General features: G+C 38.7%; 1 protein-coding gene across 1 annotated transcript in view; it reads left to right on the top strand.

Annotated features, from left to right (window-relative positions):
• LOC108100944 (semaphorin-1A) overlaps positions 1-24568 on the top strand; it is a 129096-nt gene that overhangs the window by 87651 nt on the left and 16877 nt on the right. The window contains 4 exon segments of the mRNA XM_043209302.1: positions 8985-9093; positions 13108-13303; positions 23588-23692; positions 24478-24566. Of these exon segments, the coding sequence (XP_043065237.1) occupies positions 8985-9093; positions 13108-13303; positions 23588-23692; positions 24478-24566 (499 nt within the window).

The raw sequence follows: 24568 nt of genomic DNA, 5'->3' as shown, positions 1-24568 counted from the left end.
CACATACCCGCATTAGCACTCACACACGGACAACGCACTGACAAACACATGAAAATGTTGCATACTTTTTCGGTTGGCCAACGAGACTTAATAAACTTGCCTGATTCTTTGTCTCTGTGTGTAGCGTCGTGTCAACTTTTTTAGTCGAGGAATGCTTACAGCTTGTAATAGAAAGCACCAACATTCAAGACCGAATTCCTACATCAAATACAAGACTACCAGACTTGGCTTAAACTTTAAATAGTTTGTGGTCATTAAATGCAAACAGAAATAAATGAAATGAATTAAAGTTAAAGAACGAAAAGTTAAAAAAAGGCAAATACAAAGTATTAACAGATAAACAGTTAAAAAAAATATATTTAGAAGAAAATACGCTGCAAATGCCTAAAATATTGTTGCTCTAGAATTTACCATTAATAACCGCAGGTTAGTTTTACTCAATTATATTTCTTTGTTATCTTCAGATAAATCTACAAAGTATAATTTGTATAAATAATGGCGCAAATAGTTTCTTTAAATTAATTTTAAAGACATCTTCAGAGCACTTTCCCAGCAGAGCAATTTACAATGTGAAGATAATGAGGCAGTAAAATGCAAAAGCATAACCAAATAACCAAAGCAGCAAAATTAAAGGAACCCCTACACACACACATACACGCAAACCATTTCTCGCATACACCGACATAAAATTGGTGAGGGGTTGGGGTTTCTCATCCTTTTTTTTCTCGCACGCATGAACAAATTTGTATGCCGGCAATGTCGTTGCCAGAGTTGCCACTTACGTGATTAATGGATTTTTAACAAGTTGCACACTCGCATTGCGAAAGGGAATCCACACACGCACATATCCACTTATCAGACCCCAAAAGAGTCAAAGTAACCAAAGGAAAACCTCTCCGGCGACTGTTAGTGAAAGCCAAAAAGCGCCACGTGTATTTAAGTGTGTGTGTGTGTGCGTGGGCTTCGGTTTCGTAGTGTGCGTGCAGGTAGGTGTGTTTTTCGGGGGGGAGGAGTTAGGATGGCTTAGGGTGGACCAACTAAACTAGGATGACAGGCGGAAATGCGAATGTGACACGCGTTTTGCATGTGAAACGTCATGAACAATGTTAGAAAAAATAAAAAACAAAGAGTGGTAGGGAAAGTTCTGGAGGAGAAGTACACCTCAGTCCTCGAGTACGCCCTATTTTCATGGCATAGCTGTACCGTTACATTTCCTGTGACACAGCAGGTACCGTTGTAATGTGTTTTATGTCATTTCTTTCAAAAGAATTTCGTATACTTCCTTTTGTTTAAGATACGTTGTTTTCTAATTTTTACAAGCTATCTACCAGTAAAAACTACAGCTGTAGTATAAAGTACAAAATTATAACTACCTAACTGAGTCTAAACAAAAACCTTTCACTTTTATTTTATAGGAAATGTTTGCTACTTCCGAAGCTTTAAACTCATTACGGTAACTTCCTTCGCAATTACTGTTGGTATCTCTTGTGACATTTATGCAAATAACCTAAAAGTGGTTGTCTAAACCAGGACACCTTCCTGTTTACACACTGCGGCAACTCAGCGCAAAATGTTCGTGAAGCTTTTCCACCACTTCTAGATTTTCTCGCTGCGATCTATAAATATTCCCCGGCAATGCGCTCGACATGAAAATTGGGTTAACACATTAAGATGGGAAATATGTGCCAACGTTTTTCCTGCTGTCATTGCCACATTCCATGGCAGCCCCATGCCATCCGATCCCGTTCCATTCCGTTCCGCCCGTGCGTTTCCGTTCCGTTCCCCTTCACGTCAGGTTGGCAGGCAATCGAATGAATCGCGACAAAGGCGGAAATAAAATTGCTAAACGAACAAAGGAAAAATCCATTTCGCTGCCTAACGGGCCTTGATTCATTCGCCATTTCACTCTATCAGTGTTTCTGCCTTTTTCGCTCAGGATTTGGATTCAAGTGTGCGCTATAAGTCAGCCTATCTTTCGGCTTTTAACGTCTTTTTCAACACAATCGTGGAGAGTACACAGTGGCTTATATTAATAGAATAAGCTATTTATATTAAGCTAAACTCTACAATACATTTAAATAACAATACGTTTCTACTGCCAAATTTTTAAATCTGCGGTTTTTTTCCCCAAAAAATAATAGGAAAAAAATTGTTTTGTATATTATCGAGTTTAAAAATAACTGCCTTTTTTTAAATTCAACTTGAAGACTTCTCAACTAAATCAAGTATTTTATAGGTGCACATTTTCTCGGTCTGCCCTGTTCTGCGATTCAATTTTTGTATGCTATTTTCCTTTTGTCGGCAGGTCTGAAAATTCCTTTTACTCACAAACACGCACCCATACTCGCACGGCTGTGTCCATCTTTTATTTCACTCTGTTCTTCTGTTCTTGTGTGTGCCTGTGTGTGTGTGTGTGTCTGTGTGGGTTGAGTCCTTTGTGCAACCGCACAACAATTATTTCTGCACCGCAAATTCATTTCCGTTTGCGCTGGTTTTTACTCACAGCGCCGTGCATGTGTGAATGCAGAATGCATTCGCTAATTTCTGACGATTTAAGTCCCCTTCTGCGTGGCCAATTCCATCAGGCCTTAGGATTGAAATGTAATCGTCCCGTTGAATGGATCGAAGGATTTCCAATTGAATTGTTTGGTCATGTCGAACCGTGGCTTTAAAGCTTTTGAGGAGCCTACGCATTGTTTTGAATGGGCTATTGTTTATGATCCTAGTCCAAGCCCTTTGGCCAGAGAACAGGATCCTGTTGCAGGTATTTCTTTTTTGCTATTGTCTATGGCTTGAAAGACTTTTAGCAGGAACTCCTCTTTGAAAGATACATTTGAATAATTAATGGAATCGAAACAAGTCAAGGTTAATTTCCCTTATTAATTTCTAACAAATATACAAATAATAATACAATTTCTTATTGTGCATCATAATATGGTTTGGTTTTTAATTGAATAATTGCATAACCATTCAGAAAATTATTTGTTAGACATAATCAATGAAAAGTTTTTTATATCAATAAAGTTTACACTCCTCTCAGAGTTTTTTCTTTGTTTCTTTGTTCTACACTCTGTTCGCATTTAACAACTGTTGAAAAAGCAGAGAGATATCCAATTCGAAGCTGTCTGCCTCCCAGTGGTCATCAAATTAAAACCGATCCAGAATGCAGTTAATATTTTATGGGGGCTGTGGAAAAATGTCCAATTTCGGGACAGAGTTTGAGTTTAATCATGCTTATGAGACCACAATGATGAAATGCAATTCGCTTTGGCATGTCCGCCTCCCGGCCAGAAATAAACGCTCCACACCTGACTTGGCCAAAGGGCAAAAGTCAAACGCCACCACCTGGTTAACGGGACTGATTGGTTCGGTGGGCGGAATGGGGTGGCGCCGGGGGCGTTGCAACTACAACGATATGAAGTTGAGGGTTAGCTCAGCAGCTCGGGCAATTCACATTTGGGTTTTTGGCATTTGACAGTTTCGACATTTTCTGCCTCCATTGAGTGAATGGCACGGTATAACGGGGTTCTGTTCGGGGGTTTCGTGGGTTGATTTGGTTTCGTTCGCTTTGGCTGCTCTTGTTGCACATAGGGAACAACTTTGGTCAGTGACAAGGAAATGCAAGCCGTCGACCGGGAAATCAGCTAGGAAATGCACTCAAAACTAATTGGTACCGAAAACAATCTTAAATTGATTTTGATTTTCTTGAATTAGCAATCGGTAATTATAAAAAATTGTTACTCTTTAACTAAAAATGGTTGTAGGCCATTTTTCTACTCGTAACGCTTATAATGTAATAGTTTCGGTAGGAAATAGTTATTTCAGTGTATAGTAGGGGCATCCAAAGTCCTGAATCCTGAATTGGCTTAGTCAGCATCATCGAATGATGCGGAATGAAGTTGAAGTCGAAGCCGTATCCCTGACAGAGTCAAAAAGTCAATGAAAAATGACAAAAGCTCAACTCGAAATGGTGATGGATGTGTTTGATGTGTGTGTACTATAAGTGGTGTGTGTGTGTGGAGGATTCCCCTTTTTTCTCCGCTGCGCTTCAATAATTTTTTGCAATGGCTGCCGTTTTACACACCCATACACACACACACACTGAGACACCGAGCGCATGCAAATGGCGGTGACAAACATAAATTTTCCCCAACCGAAAAGCCTCGAAAGCGGAGAAACATGAGAAGTTTGCCTGATTTGCTTAGCTATTCAGAAAAGCCATTTACCGTTATGTCAACCTCCGCCTGCCACGCCCACCAAGCTGCAACCAGCGCCTCCGCAGGGTTTGGTGCATCGAAATCGGAATGGGAATGGTAAAGGGAATCGGAATCGGAATGGGAATCGGCATCGGCATCAACGCATCAATGCATCAATGCATTCCGGAAGTCGAGTGTTCTTTTCTCTGATTGCCTTGGGGCATTCCTTTGGGGCGCTGATGACGTGTGACATTGAACGTCGGCTCCTTCCTTGGCATTTTCCTGATGAATTCAGTCCTGCAATTTGCCATCTCAATTGGCTATTCAAAGGAAATTTATGGAGATAAGGAATTGATTTACGGAAAAGGAGAGTTTACCCACCGTTGCTTATCAAAAGTAGAAAAGTCCCAAAAAGAATAAAAGAGTATTGACTGCCTTGCAAATTGATAACTTAGAAATAATAAAACAAAAAAATTATATTAAATATAATTATTCTAATTTAGGATTTTCAGATTTATTCTCTAAATAAACTCTCTTCAACTCAATAAAATTTTAATTTTTGAATTTTTGAAAGTATTTTTTAAGACTTTAAATTCTTTATTCAAATGACAAAAAAGCACGCAAGGACGTTGCTTGAAAAATTTGCATAAGAAACCCAATAAACTTTGCAAAATAAAGTCTCACAATACTTGAGACTTTTCCACGTAGCTCGCTCGATTATTGAAAAGTGTCATGCGAATTTCCATTATTCAAGTAATTTGCCAACGACAATGATTTTCAGTTGTAACCATTTTTCTTAGAATGTGAAAGCTTCTTAAATTTACATAATTCCCAAGTATTACATGTTACGTAGACTTTTTACATTTGAGAGGGCAGAAATACCTAGAAAACAAGCTCGAAAATCAAATCAATCATTCAAGCATTGATATATCAAATGGAAAAGAGAAGAAAGATGTTGGCCTAACCAAGGTCATGAGAAAAGATGTACAACGTTGCGTATGGGTAATTTACAAGTTCTCTTTACTCTTTACTCAATCTTTATTTGAGTTTCCCTTCGTTTGGGTCTAGACTTTTGGGTTTTTGTTTTTGGGACACTGCCTCATTCTGTTTATACTCGATACTTTTTGTGGGTCAAACCACAAAAATGGCGGCGGTTGCGATGGCGACACGAGTTTTCTTTCCTCGCATTCGTCTTGCCTCGTTAAAGGTTGTTCCAATCTATTTTATGACTGATACCCTCTACATGTACCCTCTTCGGGGTTTTGCGAGGTCTTCTCGACCGCAATGTCGTTATTTATGTGCATGTGGCTTTTGTTTCGTGTTGCCTCTTTGCATTCAGCTGATATTTGAAAAGGGTCCTGCCTGCGGGTTTTGCCTTCCTGCTGGTTGTCCTTGTTGTTGTTTTGGTTGTTGTTGTTCCTGTTGTTCGGATGGCTGGCAACACGGCGGATGGATGATTTGTTTGTTGGTTGTCGGTTGGTTAAAGAAGGTGGCGAACAACGAGCGGATTTTAAATGAATTTAAATTTGTTATTGGCAAATAAATGGGGCTGTTTGCCTGTTATAATGCAATTAAATTTACATTTACAGAAATACGAAAATGTAGCGTATAAAAGGTCTGAAATTTGGTGCAAAATGTAATTGGCAGTTCTTACGCATTATTTTGGTATTACTTTGAATTCATATATTATGAGATATTTATTTTATAACTTACTGAATACCTTCTTTAAAGTTTTTGTTTTGAATCTATAAATGGTTTCATTTTCTGTTTAAACAAAATTTCGCTCATGTCGGTGCAAACCACGAATTATTTTGGAATGGCATTTCCACAAACCGCAGGTATTTCAAACCCACGGTCTGCCATTAAATGGTTACCACGATAAATGTTTGTTAGTCTGATTTGCCTAGTTATCGTTAACACACACTCTCGTAAATTTGATTCTCCTTTTTCCCCTTTTATCAGCTTTAGTTTTATAAAATTTTATTTCTTTCTATTTTCTAGTATTTCTGAATAATCAATTTTATTGTATTTATTGATTGGGCTTTAAATTCGGTGGGTCTCTCGTTTTGCAAAAGTAATTGTCTACTATTGTAGGAATTATTTTCCAACCCTGCTCGTATTTAATAGATCGTATTGTTCAACTATTCGTTTCGTTTAATTTGAAGCATATTGTCGACTTTATGTATCCCAATATTGGGCAGATTTGCTTGTATAGTGCTGCCTCATTATCGCCAACGTTTCATCCAACTAAATGTAAACGTTTTCCTAGAGGAACTCCCCACGTACTCCCCTTTATATTTGCCAACTGCGTTTAAGCTGCATAATAATAAACTGCAAAGCAGCGGCAACAACAAGGATTGCTAAATGTGCAACTGCAGCGGGGGGCGGGGAAAGGGGAATCGGGGAGTGGCAAGAACAACAAGGGCAGGATAATACGAGCCAAAGCAGTGGAAATCCTGGCGTAATCGTTGCGTTCACTGCTCGCAGGCAACAACAACAACAACAACAGCAACAACAACTGGGACAACTGCAACACTAACACACTACACCGTGTGGAAAATATTTATGAGCTCGGTTTTCACGCCAAATGCGTTCTTTAAAATGCTCCACTCCACTCCACTCACATACCGCTGCCCGCATTTTCCCCCGTCGAATTTCCCCTTTGCATTCACCTCGCTTTGGCATTTTCCGCGACATTTTCACAAGCGCTTGAATTGCTTGTTGCACTTTGTGTATGTGTGTGCCTATGTGTGTTAAGCAATGCGCTAAAGTGTTTATGTGTTTGTGAGCGTTGCAAGCCGACAAGCGACAGCAACTAAAAAAAGAAAATACCAGCAATTTCAACACCCTTTGTACCACTTTTACATATTCCACTAGTTCTGCATCGAAAACGCTGTGAAATAAAAATATTTCGGGGCCTTGTTTGCAGTCAAAAATAAATACCTTGTCTCTTCCAATCGAAATTTTACATTTTGTAAAATATTTTTTATAAACTCGTTTTAAAAAAAATTGTGTTGTAATTGAAGATATAAAAAAACATTGTTAGAAAATCGGCAACTTTTTAAAATGATGTCAAAGTTTTAAAAAGGACAAACCTCTACATATATTAGTTTCATAAATTCCTCTGACTTGATTCTTGTATATAAGATGAGTTCAAAACTTATTTTGTAGATCCAATTATCAATTCATCGAGCAGCGTATTCAGAGTTGAGCTTGGTCAACTTTCGCAGCACGGTTTCTCCAACCCATCAGCAACATTTGAGCCTTTCCACCTGGCTTTCTAGCCCGGCTGCAACCCATTACGGCGACTGTCCCCTTTATATGCTAATTTGGTTCAGCGCATTTTATGTGTACATACGCACGCGTATATCTGGCTATATACGTCCTGGAAACATCAGGCGGTGACAACCGAGGGGAAAAGAAAGGGGGAGGTGGCATGCAGCTGGAGCTGCTGCAACTGTGCTGATTTTGCTGCTGTCCTGCGATGTTGCTGATGGTGCACGTTCGTTTGAAGTTGCCTTCTGCCGTTGTCATAATTAAAACGCGCTGCATAATTGCCAAACAAAGGCCGTGTCCTGTTCTAGGAAGCGTCCTTTTTCCAGTGGGGAATATGCAGTTGGTCCGACGGACATTAATTTTTTGTAGCTCACCTTAGTTTGCATTTGTGGAGTGCAACTGGAAACTGGCCATTATCGCCACATTTTGCTGATGCAGAATATCAAATATAAAATACAAACTGTTTTAATTCTAACTGAGAACTTATTATTTTCTCATTTCAACGCAGTTGCTCTTGCAATTAGAGTAATAAATTGCTAGCAATGTGTGTGGCATTCATTTGGGGATTTATGTTACATCATTGGAAATCAAATAGAACTCCGAAGGTTTCCCCTAAAAGAACTTCAATTTATTTTTAAATCTTATATAAATACTCCAATTCAATAGTTAGATACATTGCATGTTGATTCTTAACTAGAAAGCTCACACAATTTGGCCATCTGTATGCAAACCCACTGCGCTCACAAATATGATATCTGCATATCTATGTATTTATTTAAAATTTTCCGCTCTTTTTGCTGCATTCACAAAACGAAGCGCAACAAAAAAAAAAGGCAAATTTGGAAAGTTTCGATAAGGATGTCGGTTTATGCAGGTTTTTGGGTGGTTTTGGGGTGCTTCAATGGCTGATTCCCGTATGCGGCAGCCATAAAGTGTTCGACCAAAGTACACCCACACCAAGGTGCACTAACCACACATACACCTACACACACACACACACACACACACACTCGCACTCACACGTAGTTGTGGTTTCAATAATCAATGAGTTGATTTTATGAAATTCCGCCTCCCATCCATGTGACACGCCCATCCTTGCACCACTTCATTTTGTGGATCGCACTTGGACACACGAACGTGCACCACACGTGTGTGTGTATAAGTGTGAGTGTGGGTGTATAAAATTTTATTAACGAGAATTTTGGAATTTCTGCACAAATATCGCATTCAAGCCGACAGGAGGGTAAAAGGTTAAAAGGAAAACAGAAAACAAAACATAGACCAGAGGCTTTTTGTGGTCCTCTGGTCACAGGCTGCGTGTTGATTGCCATCCCCGAAAAGGCCAAATGAATTTTAACTAATTTTTTAATTAATTCTCCGTAACCGCCAGCTGCCCTTTTGCTCAACTGATAAGGATGATACAACGAGAACCGCACAAATTCTATCTGCAAGATATTTTATTTCTTTGATGGACCCTTTCTTATCTTCTATTTTGTTCTTTGTCTCTTGCAGAAATACGGTTTTTAATTTAAGCATACATGATCTCGTCGAGCAGCAGCGCTTGGTCTGGACATCGCCCGAGGACGACACCAAAATGTGTCTGGTCAAGGGAAAGGATGAGGTGAGTGAAAACTTTAAGTCAATCTATATGCCAATTTGAAATAACTTTGCCAAAAAAAGGGGTTTAAATAGCAAATATAATTGTTTGAAGATGTTGCTAAAAGCAGTAACAAGGCATGAAAATTGTACTAATTTTTAATTTAAGTAGTATGAATATTTAAGAAGACAATACCGAAGGGAAAAAACACCAAAAATAAATTACCTCTACGCAATCAATAATTCAACACTTGTGAAAGTGTGCCAATTAATCCCCCAACACCTGAAACAATATTTTCATTTTTCAGTTAGCAACCAAAATGCCCATTTTATTGCATATTCTACTTTGTGTCGTGTTGTTTATCAACTTTCTAGCACTTTAGCCTGATGGCCTTGCAATTTCCATTTCCATTCCTATTTCCATTTCGATTTCAACTTTGGCTGTTGCTTCCGTCGCCAGAGAAATGCAAAAACAGGGCAATAAAGTGTTTCTCTCTTTCTCGCCATCTATCTTAACTTTTTTCGCGCTAAAGACATGGAAAACTATGAAGAAGTAGAACGCCGTGCAAGAAGAAATTGATTTATGCAACTTTTTCTGTTGCTGCCCTATTCTTGTGTTTTTCTTCTTTGTGGCTAAGAAATCAGGGAAATTTATTGAAAACTCTTCACTGCAGTTGACCTATTAGGAAAATGCCAGTTAAGCAGAGTGAAAGGGGTAAATTGAATATGGAGAGGGGGCGAGCAAATCAAAGCCTGAAAGCAAACTTTTCCCTAATGGAAATGGCAAATATTTTGGCTTTCAAATTGTCTTTGTTGATGGGGTTTTTGTTTCGTCTTCCGTTTCCGGTCAACTGGCTTGCTCAAAGTGGTTGTCTAAAACTACATAAATATTTAAAGCTAGTTTTTGCCAAAAACGATTTTTATTTATAAAAATATATATTTTAAATTGAAATCTTTAAATATCTTAATCTATTCCTCAAATAAATGTTTAAAGATAATTGTGCATAGTTATCTAAGCTTAGGATACGAGTTCCAGAGTCATTTCCCAACACAATTTCTTACTGCCTTATCTGCCCTTTCAGTATTTTCCCCAGCTTTTTTGTGCATGCCCAAGTGCACTTCAAGTTTGGCTTTTTGCTCACGTAATTAGCCAACACTTGTTGGCTGGTCGTGCCAGCAATTGCAGAGCCAGCAGTAGCAGCGAAAATAAGGCGAACCAGAGCATTAGCAGGTGTAATTTGTTGAACTCAATTTGCTTGCCGGCTCCACCTGAGTGGGGTCACTTTATATGTCTGTGCACACGGGTGGGTCGTGTTATTTATGGCATCCAAAGGGAGGAAGGAGCCAAAGTTTCTTCGGACTTGTAGCCATGGCGTGCGGCGATGCCATTTCCCACAAAAGGTTTTTACCGCTAAAAATAAATTGCAATTGTTTGACTGCAGAGAAGAAATGAAAAGAAAAGTTCAAAATTTACAATTTTAATTAACCGGCGTTTTGGCCACTAATTTGGATGCGAAAACGTCGGGTTAATCAAGTTGGCAATCAGGCAAAGGACGCTAGGTGCAAAAGCCTGCAATGTTTTTATTGCGAAATGCATTCAAGGCTTACAAATAACATGACTTTAGCTCACGCTATAAAAAGTGAACCGAATGGGAAATAAAGCCAGAAAAAATATGGCCTTAAATGAAAAGATTGTTTTAAAGTCAAATATGTACGTAAGCATCAATCGAATTCACACGATCCGCCATTTTTAATTTATGTATTTTTTGCCACTTGTTCTTAACAGTATAGTTTCGATGAAATGCATAATATTGAGTTAATTGATTTCTTCGCGAACAATTTTTTAAGCTGTGCAAACACACAAGCTGTGGGGCGTTCGGAAAAAAGAGCGGTCAATATAAACATGTTCATTCCATTTATCAACAAAAGTAATAAAATATTCAAACGCTTTCGTTGAATATGAATATTTAAAAGAGCCAAGCAAAAAATCAATAAGAAACTCTGAAATTCGTCTGGTAATCAAAAAAAATAGCTTTACCTAGCTTATTCAGCTACAAAAAAAGAATAGCACTCATTTAACGAATCACAAAATATTACGCACGTTGCCATTTGGACTTCTCTTGTTTCGTCATTAAACATTTGAGTTGGTTTGCAAATGGCTTGCACAGCATTTTCCTAGAAAATCTGAATCTGAATCGACCATTGTTCGATTGCAAAATGCAGGGTAAATTAATGCTGCGTTGAGCAAAACTACCAACCTCCTCCATTGTCTGCCTGAATACCTTTTGATTTATCCTGGCCCAAACCCTTCGTTCAACCGCTCGTTTAACCCACTTGTTCGGTTTCCCAATTCCATTCGTTACTACCGAATTTCTTCCCGATCAGACCATGTTTCGAACAAAATTCAAGCTTCATTACTTGTATTAGTTTCCTGTACAAAAGAAGCTTTAAAAGACTAAATGATATTTCCACAAAAGACATTAGACTTTAAGAAAAACAATACCAAACTTCTGGCCATGGAAAAGTTTCATTGTTCGTTGTCGATTGGAGGAAAAGTTCAAAAAGAAAAAGCCAGAAAACATTTTTGACTGCTGCCAAAATGCCTTAAGGTAGACAACAATTCCGTTAATGATTCTGAAGCACGACAGGACAACGGAAGCTCAGCCCAACAGGACAGGGACATAAAAATCATTTCACTTCATAATTTTTGAACATGAAGTATGACTGACACAGCACAAACTGCCGGAGGGCAGACTTTACCCATCAAATCAAAATTCTCGGTATATACAATACTTTTATTTATTTGCAATATTTAAATTCCACACATGGAACTTGATAAAATTGTGGTAAAAACCAAAATAAATGTTGTTTTTACGGAGTTATATATTGATAAAAACGAGCAAAAAAAAAATATTGAATTATTTATTAACCAACGGCAAACAGCCGATGGCTGCCGTAACATTTTGAAAGGAAATTAATAAATTTCACAGTTAATTGCATTCTAAACATTGTCCGTCTGTGTCTGCTATGCGTGTTAATTACAAGAGAAATAATGAAAACCACAGCTTCATACTCACTCCCTGTTCTTTTCGTAATTGTTTTGTTAATTTATTTTATGCTGGAAAACAAGGCCAGAGCATGTTAAATATTTTTGGACAATGAACTAAATTAAATGAAAGCTGTGTGATTACAAGACAGCATAAGCATAGAAGTTGGAAAATAAACATAAATATTAAAATAAGGTAGTCCTTATGCAAGAATAGAATTGAAATTTTAGAGGGGAATACTTAATACAAATTGCTTTAAATTACTTGTAAAGTTGTATAAAGATTATAATACGTAAAATTGTCTTTGATTGCAAAAATTTTAAGATCAATAGAATCTATTATTTTAGCAATGGATGCGAAAGATAATTGGACTAATTAGCAGCAAGCCAACAAACAAAATATTGAAATATTTAACGTAAACTGTAAAAGAGAGATGAAAGGTGTACAATGTAAACGGTTACTGCGAGTTTTCAAATGATTTGTCATGTCAGAGTGCAAACACTTCCGGCTGCAACACACTGACACACTGGTGTAGTTGTGTTGGTGGCGATGGCGCCGGAAATGTCAGCGAACAATTTTCCAGCACTATGGGAAAAGTTGCCGTTGCCGTTTATGTATTCACTGTGACTCTTCCAAATGGGAGCAAGTTGCGCATTTGCCTTTTAATATTTATTGAGTTGTGCAGGTGCACACAACTGTGGCAACAACAATCGTTGTTTGTTTTGCAAGTGCTTTGGTTACGCATTAAATATTACAATTTTCGAAACATTTATGCAAAGTAGTTGGGGGAAAGGGCGCAACGCACTCTTTGACCTCTTACACCTGAGGTCAACCTGAAAACTAGTTGTGGGTTAATGGAGTAGTTTGTAAAGTTTACAAAACTAAAAGCTTCAAAACAAAGGAGTAATTAAACGCCTGAAAAATACGTTTCATTTGTAGAAAGAGAGTTCTCATGGTTGGATTACTATAATTTTGAATTCTTAACTTTCCAGGAGGCCTGTCAGAACTACATTCGCATCATAGTGGTGCCATCGCCGGGTCGCCTCTTCGTTTGCGGCACCAACTCGTTCCGGCCAATGTGCAACACGTACCTCATCAGCGACAGCAACTACACGCTGGAGGCAACGAAAAACGGACAGGCGGTGTGCCCCTACGATCCCCGTCACAACTCCACCTCTGTGCTGGCTGGTAAGTCCACAATTTATCAAATTAAATCGGGTTTCCATTAATTAAACCGTTTGCCAAAATCTTATCCAACAAATATTTAAAACCCATAAAACTGAAAACCGAAAAACTTAAAAGTATTTATCAATATCTGTGTACAACACTACGTATGAGTGATAAATTGCGCTACCATATGTGAAAGTTATTGCAATCAAAAATGGTTTTCCGCAAAAAGAGCACATTTTTTAATTTCGATGACTGTTTGTTGTGTATTAAACACAAAACTTTTAAATTGTATCATTTTGGTGATTAATAAAAAAGTTACAAGAGTATTCATACAACCCGTTGCCTCGTTCAACCATTTTTAACGAATCCTTTTGTGTTTTTTGTACACCCACTTATGTTCCTATTCGGTTTTTATTTGTGCCCCCTTGGTTTTTTCCTGTTTTGTTATGCCGTCCGAATAATTTATTGTGCACAAGCATTTTGTATGCGAATTGTCCATTTTGTTTCGCCTGTTATCGCCACTCGCAATAAGAGGGAAAAATGCAAGAAATGTGACTGTGAGTAGACTCATCGTATTCGATGTCCCCCTCCTCTCCTCTGCCATATAAATCGGGCAGAAATTGTCATTCATCATGCAAGGCCTGCGTTACCTCTTTTTTTTTGCGGGTTTGACTTCGTGAATGGGGTCGCTTGATAAATTTTTAGTATTATTGTTCGGCTGCCGAATGGCAGACAACTGCAAATTATGTGCGAAATATATTTCTCCACCCACATAACTGATAAAAGATTTCGAAAATTTCTTCATGCTCGATATTTGATTGAAATTTATGACCTTAGCAGGTGTGTGTTAAGTGGGCTGCTTCCTTGAAATAAAAAATCAAAAAACTTCCTGGAAAATATAAAATGTTAAATTAAAGAATGTGACCTCGTTAGTTCAGGGGAATTGCCTTGGCTCTTCGTTTTGTATCGTTCAATTTTATTCGTATTGATTATTTTGATGTCCTTGCTTGCACATTTACTGCCAAAGATGCAAATCTCCAGTTCACTTTCGGCAAAGTAAAGTTGCATTTAGGAAACCTCTTCTGCTGGCACTCAATGCTCGGTGCATAAGAATGAGTTTCGCTCGCAACCCAGAAAGTCAGCCAATAAACAAGCGCATTTGTTGGCTGCAGTCCTGGGGGCAATATTTTTAACCCACCCTTCACCCCCCCCTTTTGCACCCACGCCACTGCCTGTAAAGTCATAGTTTCGATAATATTTCCACTTGGCACCCATAAATCGACATTCTTTGCCGCCATGTTGTGAACTTTTCGCGCAGTGATTTGTTTGCATTTCATTGTCTGCAGCCAGCGAAAACTTTGCCAAGAGCAAGGGAGAGTGGGCCAGGAATAGATAATATCGATAAACGTTTATAACTAACTTGAAAGTGTGTGTGTTTGTGTGTGTGTGTGTGTGTGCGGGTTTTGTTGGTCCATCGGCATGAGAGGGCACACCGAGTGTTGCCACAAACTTCCGCCGGATGCAGCTGCCATCGTTGTGTGGCCATATGTGTGAGTCCACGTTTGTATCCCTTTCACGCAAACAATCACACAAGCTACATACTACATACTACATACTAAATATGTATGTGTGTGTGTGCTGGCAGCTCGCCCACTTTTCGCCGTTCGTGACCCTCGTGACCCCCGCAACACCCCGCCAATGTGGGTCATAAGAGTTTATCATCAACAAGCTGCCACATCCTGGCCAAAAAAGAAGCAGCCGAACCTGAAGCTGTTGTCAGCCGCCATTTTCTTTATTGCTTGCAGCCATTTATGCTCCCATTACTTTACAAGTTGCCGCCGGGTATATCGGATTTCTATATGGGTTGAAAGCGAAGCGCTGTCAGTGAATTCGCCCCTAGAGAAAAGCTCGGTTTTTAACGCCCGCAGGATTTAAGTTCATTTAAATTATTTAAATTTATCCAATACAAAAGAAAAAAAAAATATACTTTTTGTTAAAAGAAAATTAGTTTGAAATAAATTTGGACAACAATTTGAGAGACTCTTGGATAAATTTTAATTTCTTAAATAAAATTACCCAATAAATATTGTTTGCTTTAAAATAAATTGTATGCATATTGGTTTATATTCTTTTCCAAATTTCTCTTTATTTAGTGTTTTTTCTTTTTAGTTTTCTTTTTTTATTTGATTAGTACGAAGAACTAACTACAAAGAAAAACCTACACCCGTCACAAGGTATTATCTAGCCCAAAAAGTCCGCTCTTTTTCATTTTTTGCCAGAGTTTTCCCCAAAAACGCTACTTTGTTCTTATTCCACTTTGATTTCCCTTCATGGTGCTAATATTAAATCGACATTTTTACATATAGCCCCCCAGTCCCGGCGAGCTGCGTCTTTAGTCATTTGCTGGCTGCCAGTTTTCCAGCGCTCGCCTTGCCAGGATTTAAGGATATGCGACGTGGATTTGGGGAACGGTTAGCCGGGCCATGTTGTTTAGATTACAAATTGCCCGGGACAGAGGCAGCGCATAAAAAAACCCCATCATGGTGGTGCACTAAATAACAACAACAATGGCAGCGAGTCTAGAAAAGTTCCGACTCAAAATGGAGGAAAAAAAAACATATATATATATAGGCGAAAAAAGTCGCCAAAAAACCAGAACAAGCTGAAAAATGTTATCAATTCAGTTTTTATTCGTGACAGGGCGTTGATGTCCTGGGTTGACGTGGGCGTGGTCGGTAACTGGCACAAAAGTTTTCCCTTCAATCCCCTCCCCTTTCCCCCAACCCCCTTTACCCATGACCATTTTAGCCCCTCTTTTGGCCACCAGTTTTCTAACGCTTTGCGGAAAAAGTTCGTGGACACATTTTTGTGCCAATTTCGTTGTAAAAATATTGTTGTAACCATGATGAAGTTTTCAATTGCTTTTTCCACCAATATACGACATCTAGCCACCCAGCAGAAACTGCCTTATCCTGTTCACTTTCCTGGTGTTTCAATATGGCGGAAGGAATCTATTTTTGTTCGATTCAAAAAGTGCATGCGAAATAAATTTCAATCGCTGACAGTGTCACCCATTGAGATCGGCCAGAGTACAAAACTTTTGCAATAAAAAATTAAACACACCAGAAAAAGAAGAAAAACGGAGAAAAGTAAAGCAATCCAGGGAAAATGGGCAAGGGAAACACGTATTAGCTGGCTTTGTCGTTTAATTTGTTAAATGTTTTCATTGGGAATTAGGTTTGAGATGGAATTGAAAATGGCACAGTAGCCTGGATGGACGGAAGTTCAAGCTTCTAAACTCTGGGTCAACAAACGTTTCACTTAGGAAAACATTTTTCCTAGACTCCTTTCATTAAAATAATAATAAAAAAATGTTGGATTATTGGTCTTTACATTTATTCTTGTTAATACATACATAATTTTCTAAAATTTTGACGTTTTCAGTTTATTAGGCGAACAATTTTTCTTTAAGTTCCTTTACTTATTTCCCTTTTGACAGTTTTGTATTTCTAAGCCCCTTAAGCATTTCAAAGTTTCCTGTCAATATTTTACAAAATATTTTTGTGTTAACTGCCCCGAGTTGCGTCGATTCTCGCTCTGAATATTAAACTGGCCCCACGCAGATTTCAACCCCCTTTTTTGTGAGAGCCGCGCCTTTGACCTTTTGTGGCACTTGAAAATATGGCTTAAATGTCTTACCAATTCGCACACGCCTCGGGAAACAATGCGAGGAATAGTAATAAATAATTTATAACTGCGCATTTGCCACATTAATCACGAGCCAACGCTGCTGCCGGCCAACAAGCCGAAAATGGGCGGGTGGGTAAAAATGGTAGAGGAAAATAGCCAACAGCAGCCAAATCCCTGGCCGGAAAAGTTTGTCCCCGTTCCCCAAGAGCCGACGCATATTAATTTCGGCACACTCCCCATTGAAACCCCCCAACGAGTCCTTCGAATTCGCCCTCTGCACGTCCGTAAATTCTCAGGCACAGCGAAGCGTACAAATTGCCATCACTTGCGTTCAATTTTAGACTTTTCCAAGCAAATGCACAAACGCGATTAAAATGCTGACGAATCTGGGGGCAAAGGGGTCGGTTGGGGGTCGGACATTGGCGCCACCGAAAAATGTCAAGGACTTCTCGGCAGGACATCCTGTAGACCGACCGTCGAACCGAAAACACCGTTGCCAAACCCAAGCTGCATTTGCATATCGTGCAAACCGCTTCAATTTCACACCGCGTTGGCATTTTCATCCTTTACACCGCTTTAAAAGTGGAACCACCCAGCATTCGATTAAATTTCGAGTTCTGTGTAATTTATTTCCGCATTTTAACAACACCGAGGGGAACGTCATTCAGAAAAGTGGAAATAGTAAGAGGCAAATACAAGAGGGTTTAATAAATCAAATGCAAGAGGAAAAAGAAAGAACCTTTGAAATATATTTTTTTGTAAAACTAACAATACAAAAATGAAGGTATAATCCAGAAAATAAATAAAAAATCTCCCCTACGAAAAGTTAAACCAATCAAAAAGCTACTTGTATTATATAGAACCCAAACCCAGTAATCGCTGGAAATGCTCTAATTTATTTATTTAATAATTAAGGTCCACTTTTTCGCATCATTTGCTTCTTATGGTCATTGTTGCTGATGTTTTGGGTCGTTTGGACCCACAACCAGAGCTCGTTAAAAAGTAAAGGAGAGCTAATTTATTTTAGCCAACTTAAATTGGCTTAGGCGAATGACCAGAAGAAAACAAATGGCGCGTTATCTGGAAACCAAAGCCGGCTGAAAGGATGGCCCTGGTCAAAGTGCGGGTGCAATGCAAAATGAGAGCGCCAACTGAAAACAAAAACAAATACAAAAGCAAGACAGCGAAGCAACAACTGTCTGTTTCATTAAAAACAATGAAATCTGCTAAGAGCCAAAAGTTTAAATGAGCGTCTAACAACTGAAAAGGATAAAAGGACACCAGAGCACACACATACACCTAAAAGGCCACTCGAAGAGCTCGTGAAAAAAGCGAGCCAAAAGCGTCTGCAGTAAAATATGTACTTGAAAACAAAGTCCAAACAATAAACCAAATGGCGCAAAAAGCAGCGAAAAAAACATTTGCAAAAAGCAAAATAAAAGCCCCAAACAAGCACATCAGCTTGTGACCCTTTTTAGCGGACAATGCGCGGCTCTTCTCGGTTTTCTTTCCCAATTTCGTCTAAGACAAAAAAAAAGCATTACAAGAAACAATTAGTTGCTTGAAATGAGGGCAGCAGGACATCCCATCCTCTTATGGTTAAATATTACTAGTCCCTTCAAAAAAGAAGGAAGCTAAAGTTCAAACCATATAACCTAAACAGATAATATTGTTGCTAAGCGAAGTCATATCAGTTTTAACGTCAGTTCAGACGTATAAAAAACCTTACCTTAGTTATGAACGAACATAAGTTTTTTTTAAATCCGATAGCATACATTTTTAAAAAGGCTTACATTTGAAGAAAGTAGAAATGTCGCTTTTTCATCAAAGAAAAACTTATGTTCCCTTCAATCCCTTTCCATTTCACTTCCAATTCCCATTTATCGCACCTGTAATATCCTTGCGGGGTAAACTGTTCATCTCCCTGCTCGTTTCCTTTTTGAATTGCCAATTAGACAGAAACTCATTTCAAATCCCTCTTAATTGCAAAAAATCTTAAGCCCCTTTTGGCGTGCATATTCTCTGTGAATTTGAGAGCGTTTTTGTACGGTTTTTGAATTTCAAAGAACATATCATATGTTCAGATAAAATGACAGAATCACACAAATATATATATTCATTTTAATAAAAAAGAGAAAATGTAAAAAAGCCTTTACTGCGTTGTGTGAAAAAACGTTTAAAAAAACTAAATCAATTTGCTATTTGCATTGGCTGCCAAATCCCTGTTAAGCGCAGAAACGCCACAGAAACACACTCAAAAGTTTTCAAAAATCACTGACAAAAAGGCCACGCCATGTTTAAGTTTGAAAACATTGGCCCCAGACCATTACTTGAATATCCATTTGGGGGAAAAGACAGGAAAGTCATTAACTTTTAATTTGATCGTTTATAAGCGCAGTGCCAGATTCCGGAGCAGATGCATTTGGGAATGCAAATCTGGCTAAAGAGGGAGCGAGAGCTGATAATTGCGGTGCGCCAATAAAAAGCGAATTAAGCTAATTGCCAAATTTTCGAAATCCCCAAAAACAATGGCAATAGAAAGCAGTAGCAGCAGCAGTAGCAGCAGCCGCAGCAGAACAAAGATGGCCAAAAAGTAACATAATGCCGAAAAGAATAATGAAAGTGGAGCAAAATGCGAAACTGCTGTAGAGGGGCGCACATGTTGCCAAAACTTTTCCACCCCCACCCCACCCACTTTAATTTCCTCTAGTCTGCAACTCTATAAGAGTACAAGTAAAGTGTAATTACAGCCAAAAATTGATAACACAGAAAAATGGGATATAGAATGTGTTCATTGGGCCTTCCGCCAGCAAGTATAATTAAAGCTATGGCTCATAGATTGGCATATATGGTCTAAGAAAGTGGGTCAAGCATATGGTGTAATTAACCTAATTGACAGGGCATAGAATCTGTCTTAAATACCAAACTTTGAAATACACTGTGGGCCTCAAATTTAATTAGACCACATTGCCTGCAAAAATCTTGAAAGGTGTTATTAAACTGAACAATGTTTCCACATTTGTTTGACAATTATAATTTTATTTTTAACAACACGATATTTTTGATGCTCAGTTTTCAGTTCGCTAACATGAAAAGGACCTCAATTATCAAGTAAATCAAGTATAAACAACCGCATATTTAATTTCGACAAAATTAGATTGCCAAAGAACACGAACGTTATCTTGAACCACAATAGATTTCCGGTCATTTCCATCAAATTAAGCAATTTGCCGGATTGCAGCACAGCTGACGATTGGAGTCCAAGTGTCTATGCAGAAATATGTACATTGATGTGCATAATGTAAATGTACACGGTTGAGGGTAATTACTCCTAAGTGGGCTATTTAACTAAGGACCTTACACTCGACAAACGCAAGCATGAATAAACGTAATTCAAGGTATTAGGACAAAAAACATTGTTTATGACTAGACCCTGAAAAAAGGCAATTATAAGTGTGAGGCTATGTATGTGTGTGTGCTGGACGTGAGTGTATGTGTGAGATATAAAATATTTAAAACACAACGTTCCGGTAATAAAGCTTTGCCTGTCCCAACTCGATTCCCGTCGGTGCCCTCGTTATTTGTACCCTCTGTCCCTTTCCGTCCTGTCATTGAAAATGAGTGTAATTTATGTATTAGCGTGTGCCCATGTGTATGTGTCTGAGTATGTGTGTTTGGTGTGTGGTGTGTGTATGCCAGCCGCATAATAAAACATGCAAAAATATGCAAATTGCCGCAGTCAACGCGATGAACTTTCATTACGCCTTGTTCCCGTCGCTCTAAAGAGCATTTTCCGCTTTTCCCTCGACTGGCCCAGAAAATCGATTAAATCACTTAAAGAGTTTATCGAACTTTATTATGCCAGAGCCAGAAACACAGTGAAATCCGTTTTCAAACTATTTTCACGAGGCACACTAAGACTTTTTGAGAAGCGCGGAGAGAGGACCGCTGTGCGAAAGAGACGGAAGAGGAGACAGGAACGATGTGCATAATTTTAGCACGCTAGATTGTCGTTTAAAATGAGTTAAGCCCGGGCAATTGCTGCAATGCGGAAAAGTTCCCAAAGCCTTAGACTGAGTTGGATTTTCGAGTCCAAGTCCTGTTCGGTTGGACGTGGCTCGTCAGGACGAAACTGGCGTTATAATGAGCAAACAATAAAAGCAAACGTCGCTGCACGAAACAATGACGGGAACGAGAACGAGAAAGAGAAGGACAGAGCGGATGGGAAAGAGACGGAGGAGAACACACACACACACACTAACAAAAACCAATTAGATGCAGCGAGGACGGCGAAGGCCAAAGGCGGCACCTGCAACTTTTCGTGTCCCGTCGATGTTGCGACAGGTCGACGGGTCGACAGAACCGGCAGCTCCCATTGTGCTCCTTTTTGGCGAAGGCCAAAGAAAGCTGCTTCAGTCCAACAAAAAACAAGCAAAAAGGTTATCCTAATGACAACTTTCGGTCGCTATGCTAATTGCATTCTCATTGTTAATTACGTGAATTGAAGCAAAATCGTAAACAAACATTCTTCTAGCTTTGACTATTTAATTAGCGCAGCTTGAAATGTAAACAAATATATATTTTCCAAAAAAAAACTGAAGTTTGATTTTTTTCAGTTGTTTTTGGATTTATATCTACAGCTTAAAAACAAAATACAAACATCAAATTGTCCGGTTTTACTTAATGGTGATTTTAATGTGCTATGATATAACTCCAAAAGTCTTTGTTTAAAGACATAAAGAAATTACCTTATACGTGGAAAACAAATTACTTGGGGACAAATAGTACAATTTTTTGAATTTCCTTTATTTTCCCAAAGTTTTTTCATAGCTGATATATTCACAATAGATTTTATGATTCTGATTCAAGATCCCTGCCCATTAACTCCACTTGGGAAATGGTTTTTATTGGCCGTTAGCCCCACCTGTCCCCCGTCTGCTGCTTTGGCAACCCCCTTCCGTTTTCTTCACCGACTCCCCTGCTTTCGGTACTTCCCCCCACTTTCACTTTTCACTCACCGCGTGACTTTTACAGCCTCTTAATTTAAGCACTCGCCTGCCAAAGTATCAGTGGGTTTCCAGGGGGTCTAATGGGAGCAGTATTCGACGGAAAAGGGGGTTGGGAAAAATTAATTTGTTGCAGACGACGCTTTTAATGTGGCTTTTTGTTAAATTAATGTAGCTTTCGCTAGTCGCTCTCGTTCGACTCCCGTTTTCATTTTCCCGCTCACGTTCACCGTCACGTAATTCCCATTTTCCATTCCGGTTTTCAGTGTACCTGCCACGCCCACGTGCCGCCCTGTAAATTTGATAGATTAATGGAGGGCTGTCGTAGGCCAACCCATAAACACGACCGAAAATCACACAATGCGCTCAACTTTGCAAGGCCATCATCACGAAATTCTATTGAAATTCCTCCTCATTACTCATTTACCTTCTTGGCTTAAATTATGAACATGTAATTTCCAGAAACAGGGTTGCGTCAATCTAAACCAAACTTACTTCTAGTTCGCGCTTATAATATTTACATAGGTTAACATATAATTAAATATATTTTACAAGAAAAAGAATTTTATCTTTTACAACTATTTTTTATTGGTGCCCCGGAAAGAAATTTTTTTGGAAACACATGGAGCGTCATTCTTATAAGAACTAATTATTATTTAATAATTTTTTAATTTTTTCAGTATTAAGATTTTTTACATTAATTCCTATTAACGTTTTCCTAGCAAGGTAAAATCTTTTAAGTAGGAATTCATCGTTGATAAGTAATATAGGCTTATCGGTTGCTAACTAGAAAAACTTAAACAAATGTTGATAGTTCGGCCACAGAACCTCTATATTTTCCAGCTACAAAATCTGGTGGTTCATCCCGCCGCATAGAGCACTAGATGATGATTGCTTTGCCTAGGGTTTTACCAAGTTGTGTGAATGAAGGTGCTTAGATTCCGATGCCAACAGCACAGCCATTTCCGGCCAGACAATAAGCGGTCGCTCGGAATTTCCGTTTCTATTGTTTGGGTTTGATTCTGTTTTTCCATATTTATTTTCACTGGCTGCCTTTATTTTATTGCTGCCGGAGCTCGGCAAGGACAAAGGCAAAGCCAAAGCCAAAGCCTCTAACAAGCGCGGGAGCCAATTCGATGCACAAACAGAAATCAAAAGGACAAAATAAAAACAAGAAAATCTCATTTATCTTCCCAATGTGGCCGCCGGCGCATTCAATGACATCCAAGAAGACATGTCAAACTTTTCCCCTCAATGTTGTCGTTTAGCTTAATGGAATTTGTCGCTAGCATTTAGCTCGCCAACAAGTCGTATGTGTGTTGACTTGTACATAAAGAGCAGCAATTGATAAATATGTACTTTATAATACTCCAGATGCTTTTTCTTTAATGCATAACAAATGCACTTGTAGAAATTTGTAAGAAAGAAATTCAATCAAAAGTGTACAGTTTTGCAGGTAATTGAAATTTACTGGTAAAAGCATTTTGCCTCAGGCATTTTATTGTTGGATAAATTAGCCATCAAGGCTACTGTGATAGCATTAAATATTAAGCAGTTCATATGGTTTTAAATTTGCTTTAATAATTATATTTTTTTCTTCTTTTAGATAACGAACTGTATTCCGGAACCGTGGCGGATTTCAGTGGCAGCGATCCGATTATTTACCGAGAACCCCTGCAAACCGAGCAGTACGATAGCCTAAGTCTCAACGGTAAGTTTTACTGGGTGCGATTGTAGCCACTTGTGGTAATTGAAAATGTCATGGACCCTGTCAGGCTGGCACTTCCGATTTATAAGCGCAGTGCGAGTCCTGCGGCCCCAGCTGCCCGCTCCCTTCCGCCTCTCATGACTCCTGTCGGTGTCCTGTCGAATGTCAGTTTGCGATGGCGCGCGATTGCCTTTTGCATATTTCAAGGGCCTCGGCCATGGTCCGCTTCCATTAACTGAATCTCAGTCCGAACCGACGTGGCACGCTCGGCTGTCATTTACCAGCGAAGATGTGCGACAGACTTCATAATTTATATTGAAAAGTCCTGTTTCGAAAACGATGACTTGTACGCATCCTAAATGATTTTCTGGAGGCTAATAGCTTACAGAAGTTGCAATAATTTTGGTCGTCTTAATAAATATTTAAGTAAGCTATTCAAGGCAACCAAATTGTTTAGAAAGTAAAGGCTAAGAAGTACTTTAATTACATCATAAAATACCCAAAATGTAAATTTTATAACTTTTACCATAGTTTACCAAAAATACTTATTATTATTCATTTACATTTTGCTATTTAAAAGACTAGTGAATCTTCATGCAACCATTAAACCAAAATGATGCCTTACATACATAAAAATCAATATTACCGGCTGATGTCATGTAGTAAATAGCAAATACTAGAGTACATCATAAATTCATGAAAAATTGACAGCTATAAAAATGTTTACAATCTCAAAAACTATAAATGAATTTGATGATCAAACTTTTTGCCATTTTATTATTTTGCAGCACCGAACTTTGTGAGCTCATTTACGCAGGGCGACTTTGTCTATTTCTTCTTTCGGGAAACCGCTGTGGAGTTCATCAACTGTGGCAAGGT

This window comes from Drosophila ficusphila, unplaced genomic scaffold (assembly GCF_018152265.1).
Source record: "Drosophila ficusphila isolate 14025-0441.05 unplaced genomic scaffold, ASM1815226v1 contig_795, whole genome shotgun sequence".
In the NCBI taxonomy this organism is placed as follows: Eukaryota; Metazoa; Arthropoda; class Insecta; order Diptera; family Drosophilidae; genus Drosophila; species Drosophila ficusphila.
This window is presented reverse-complemented; position numbering and strand designations above follow the sequence as displayed.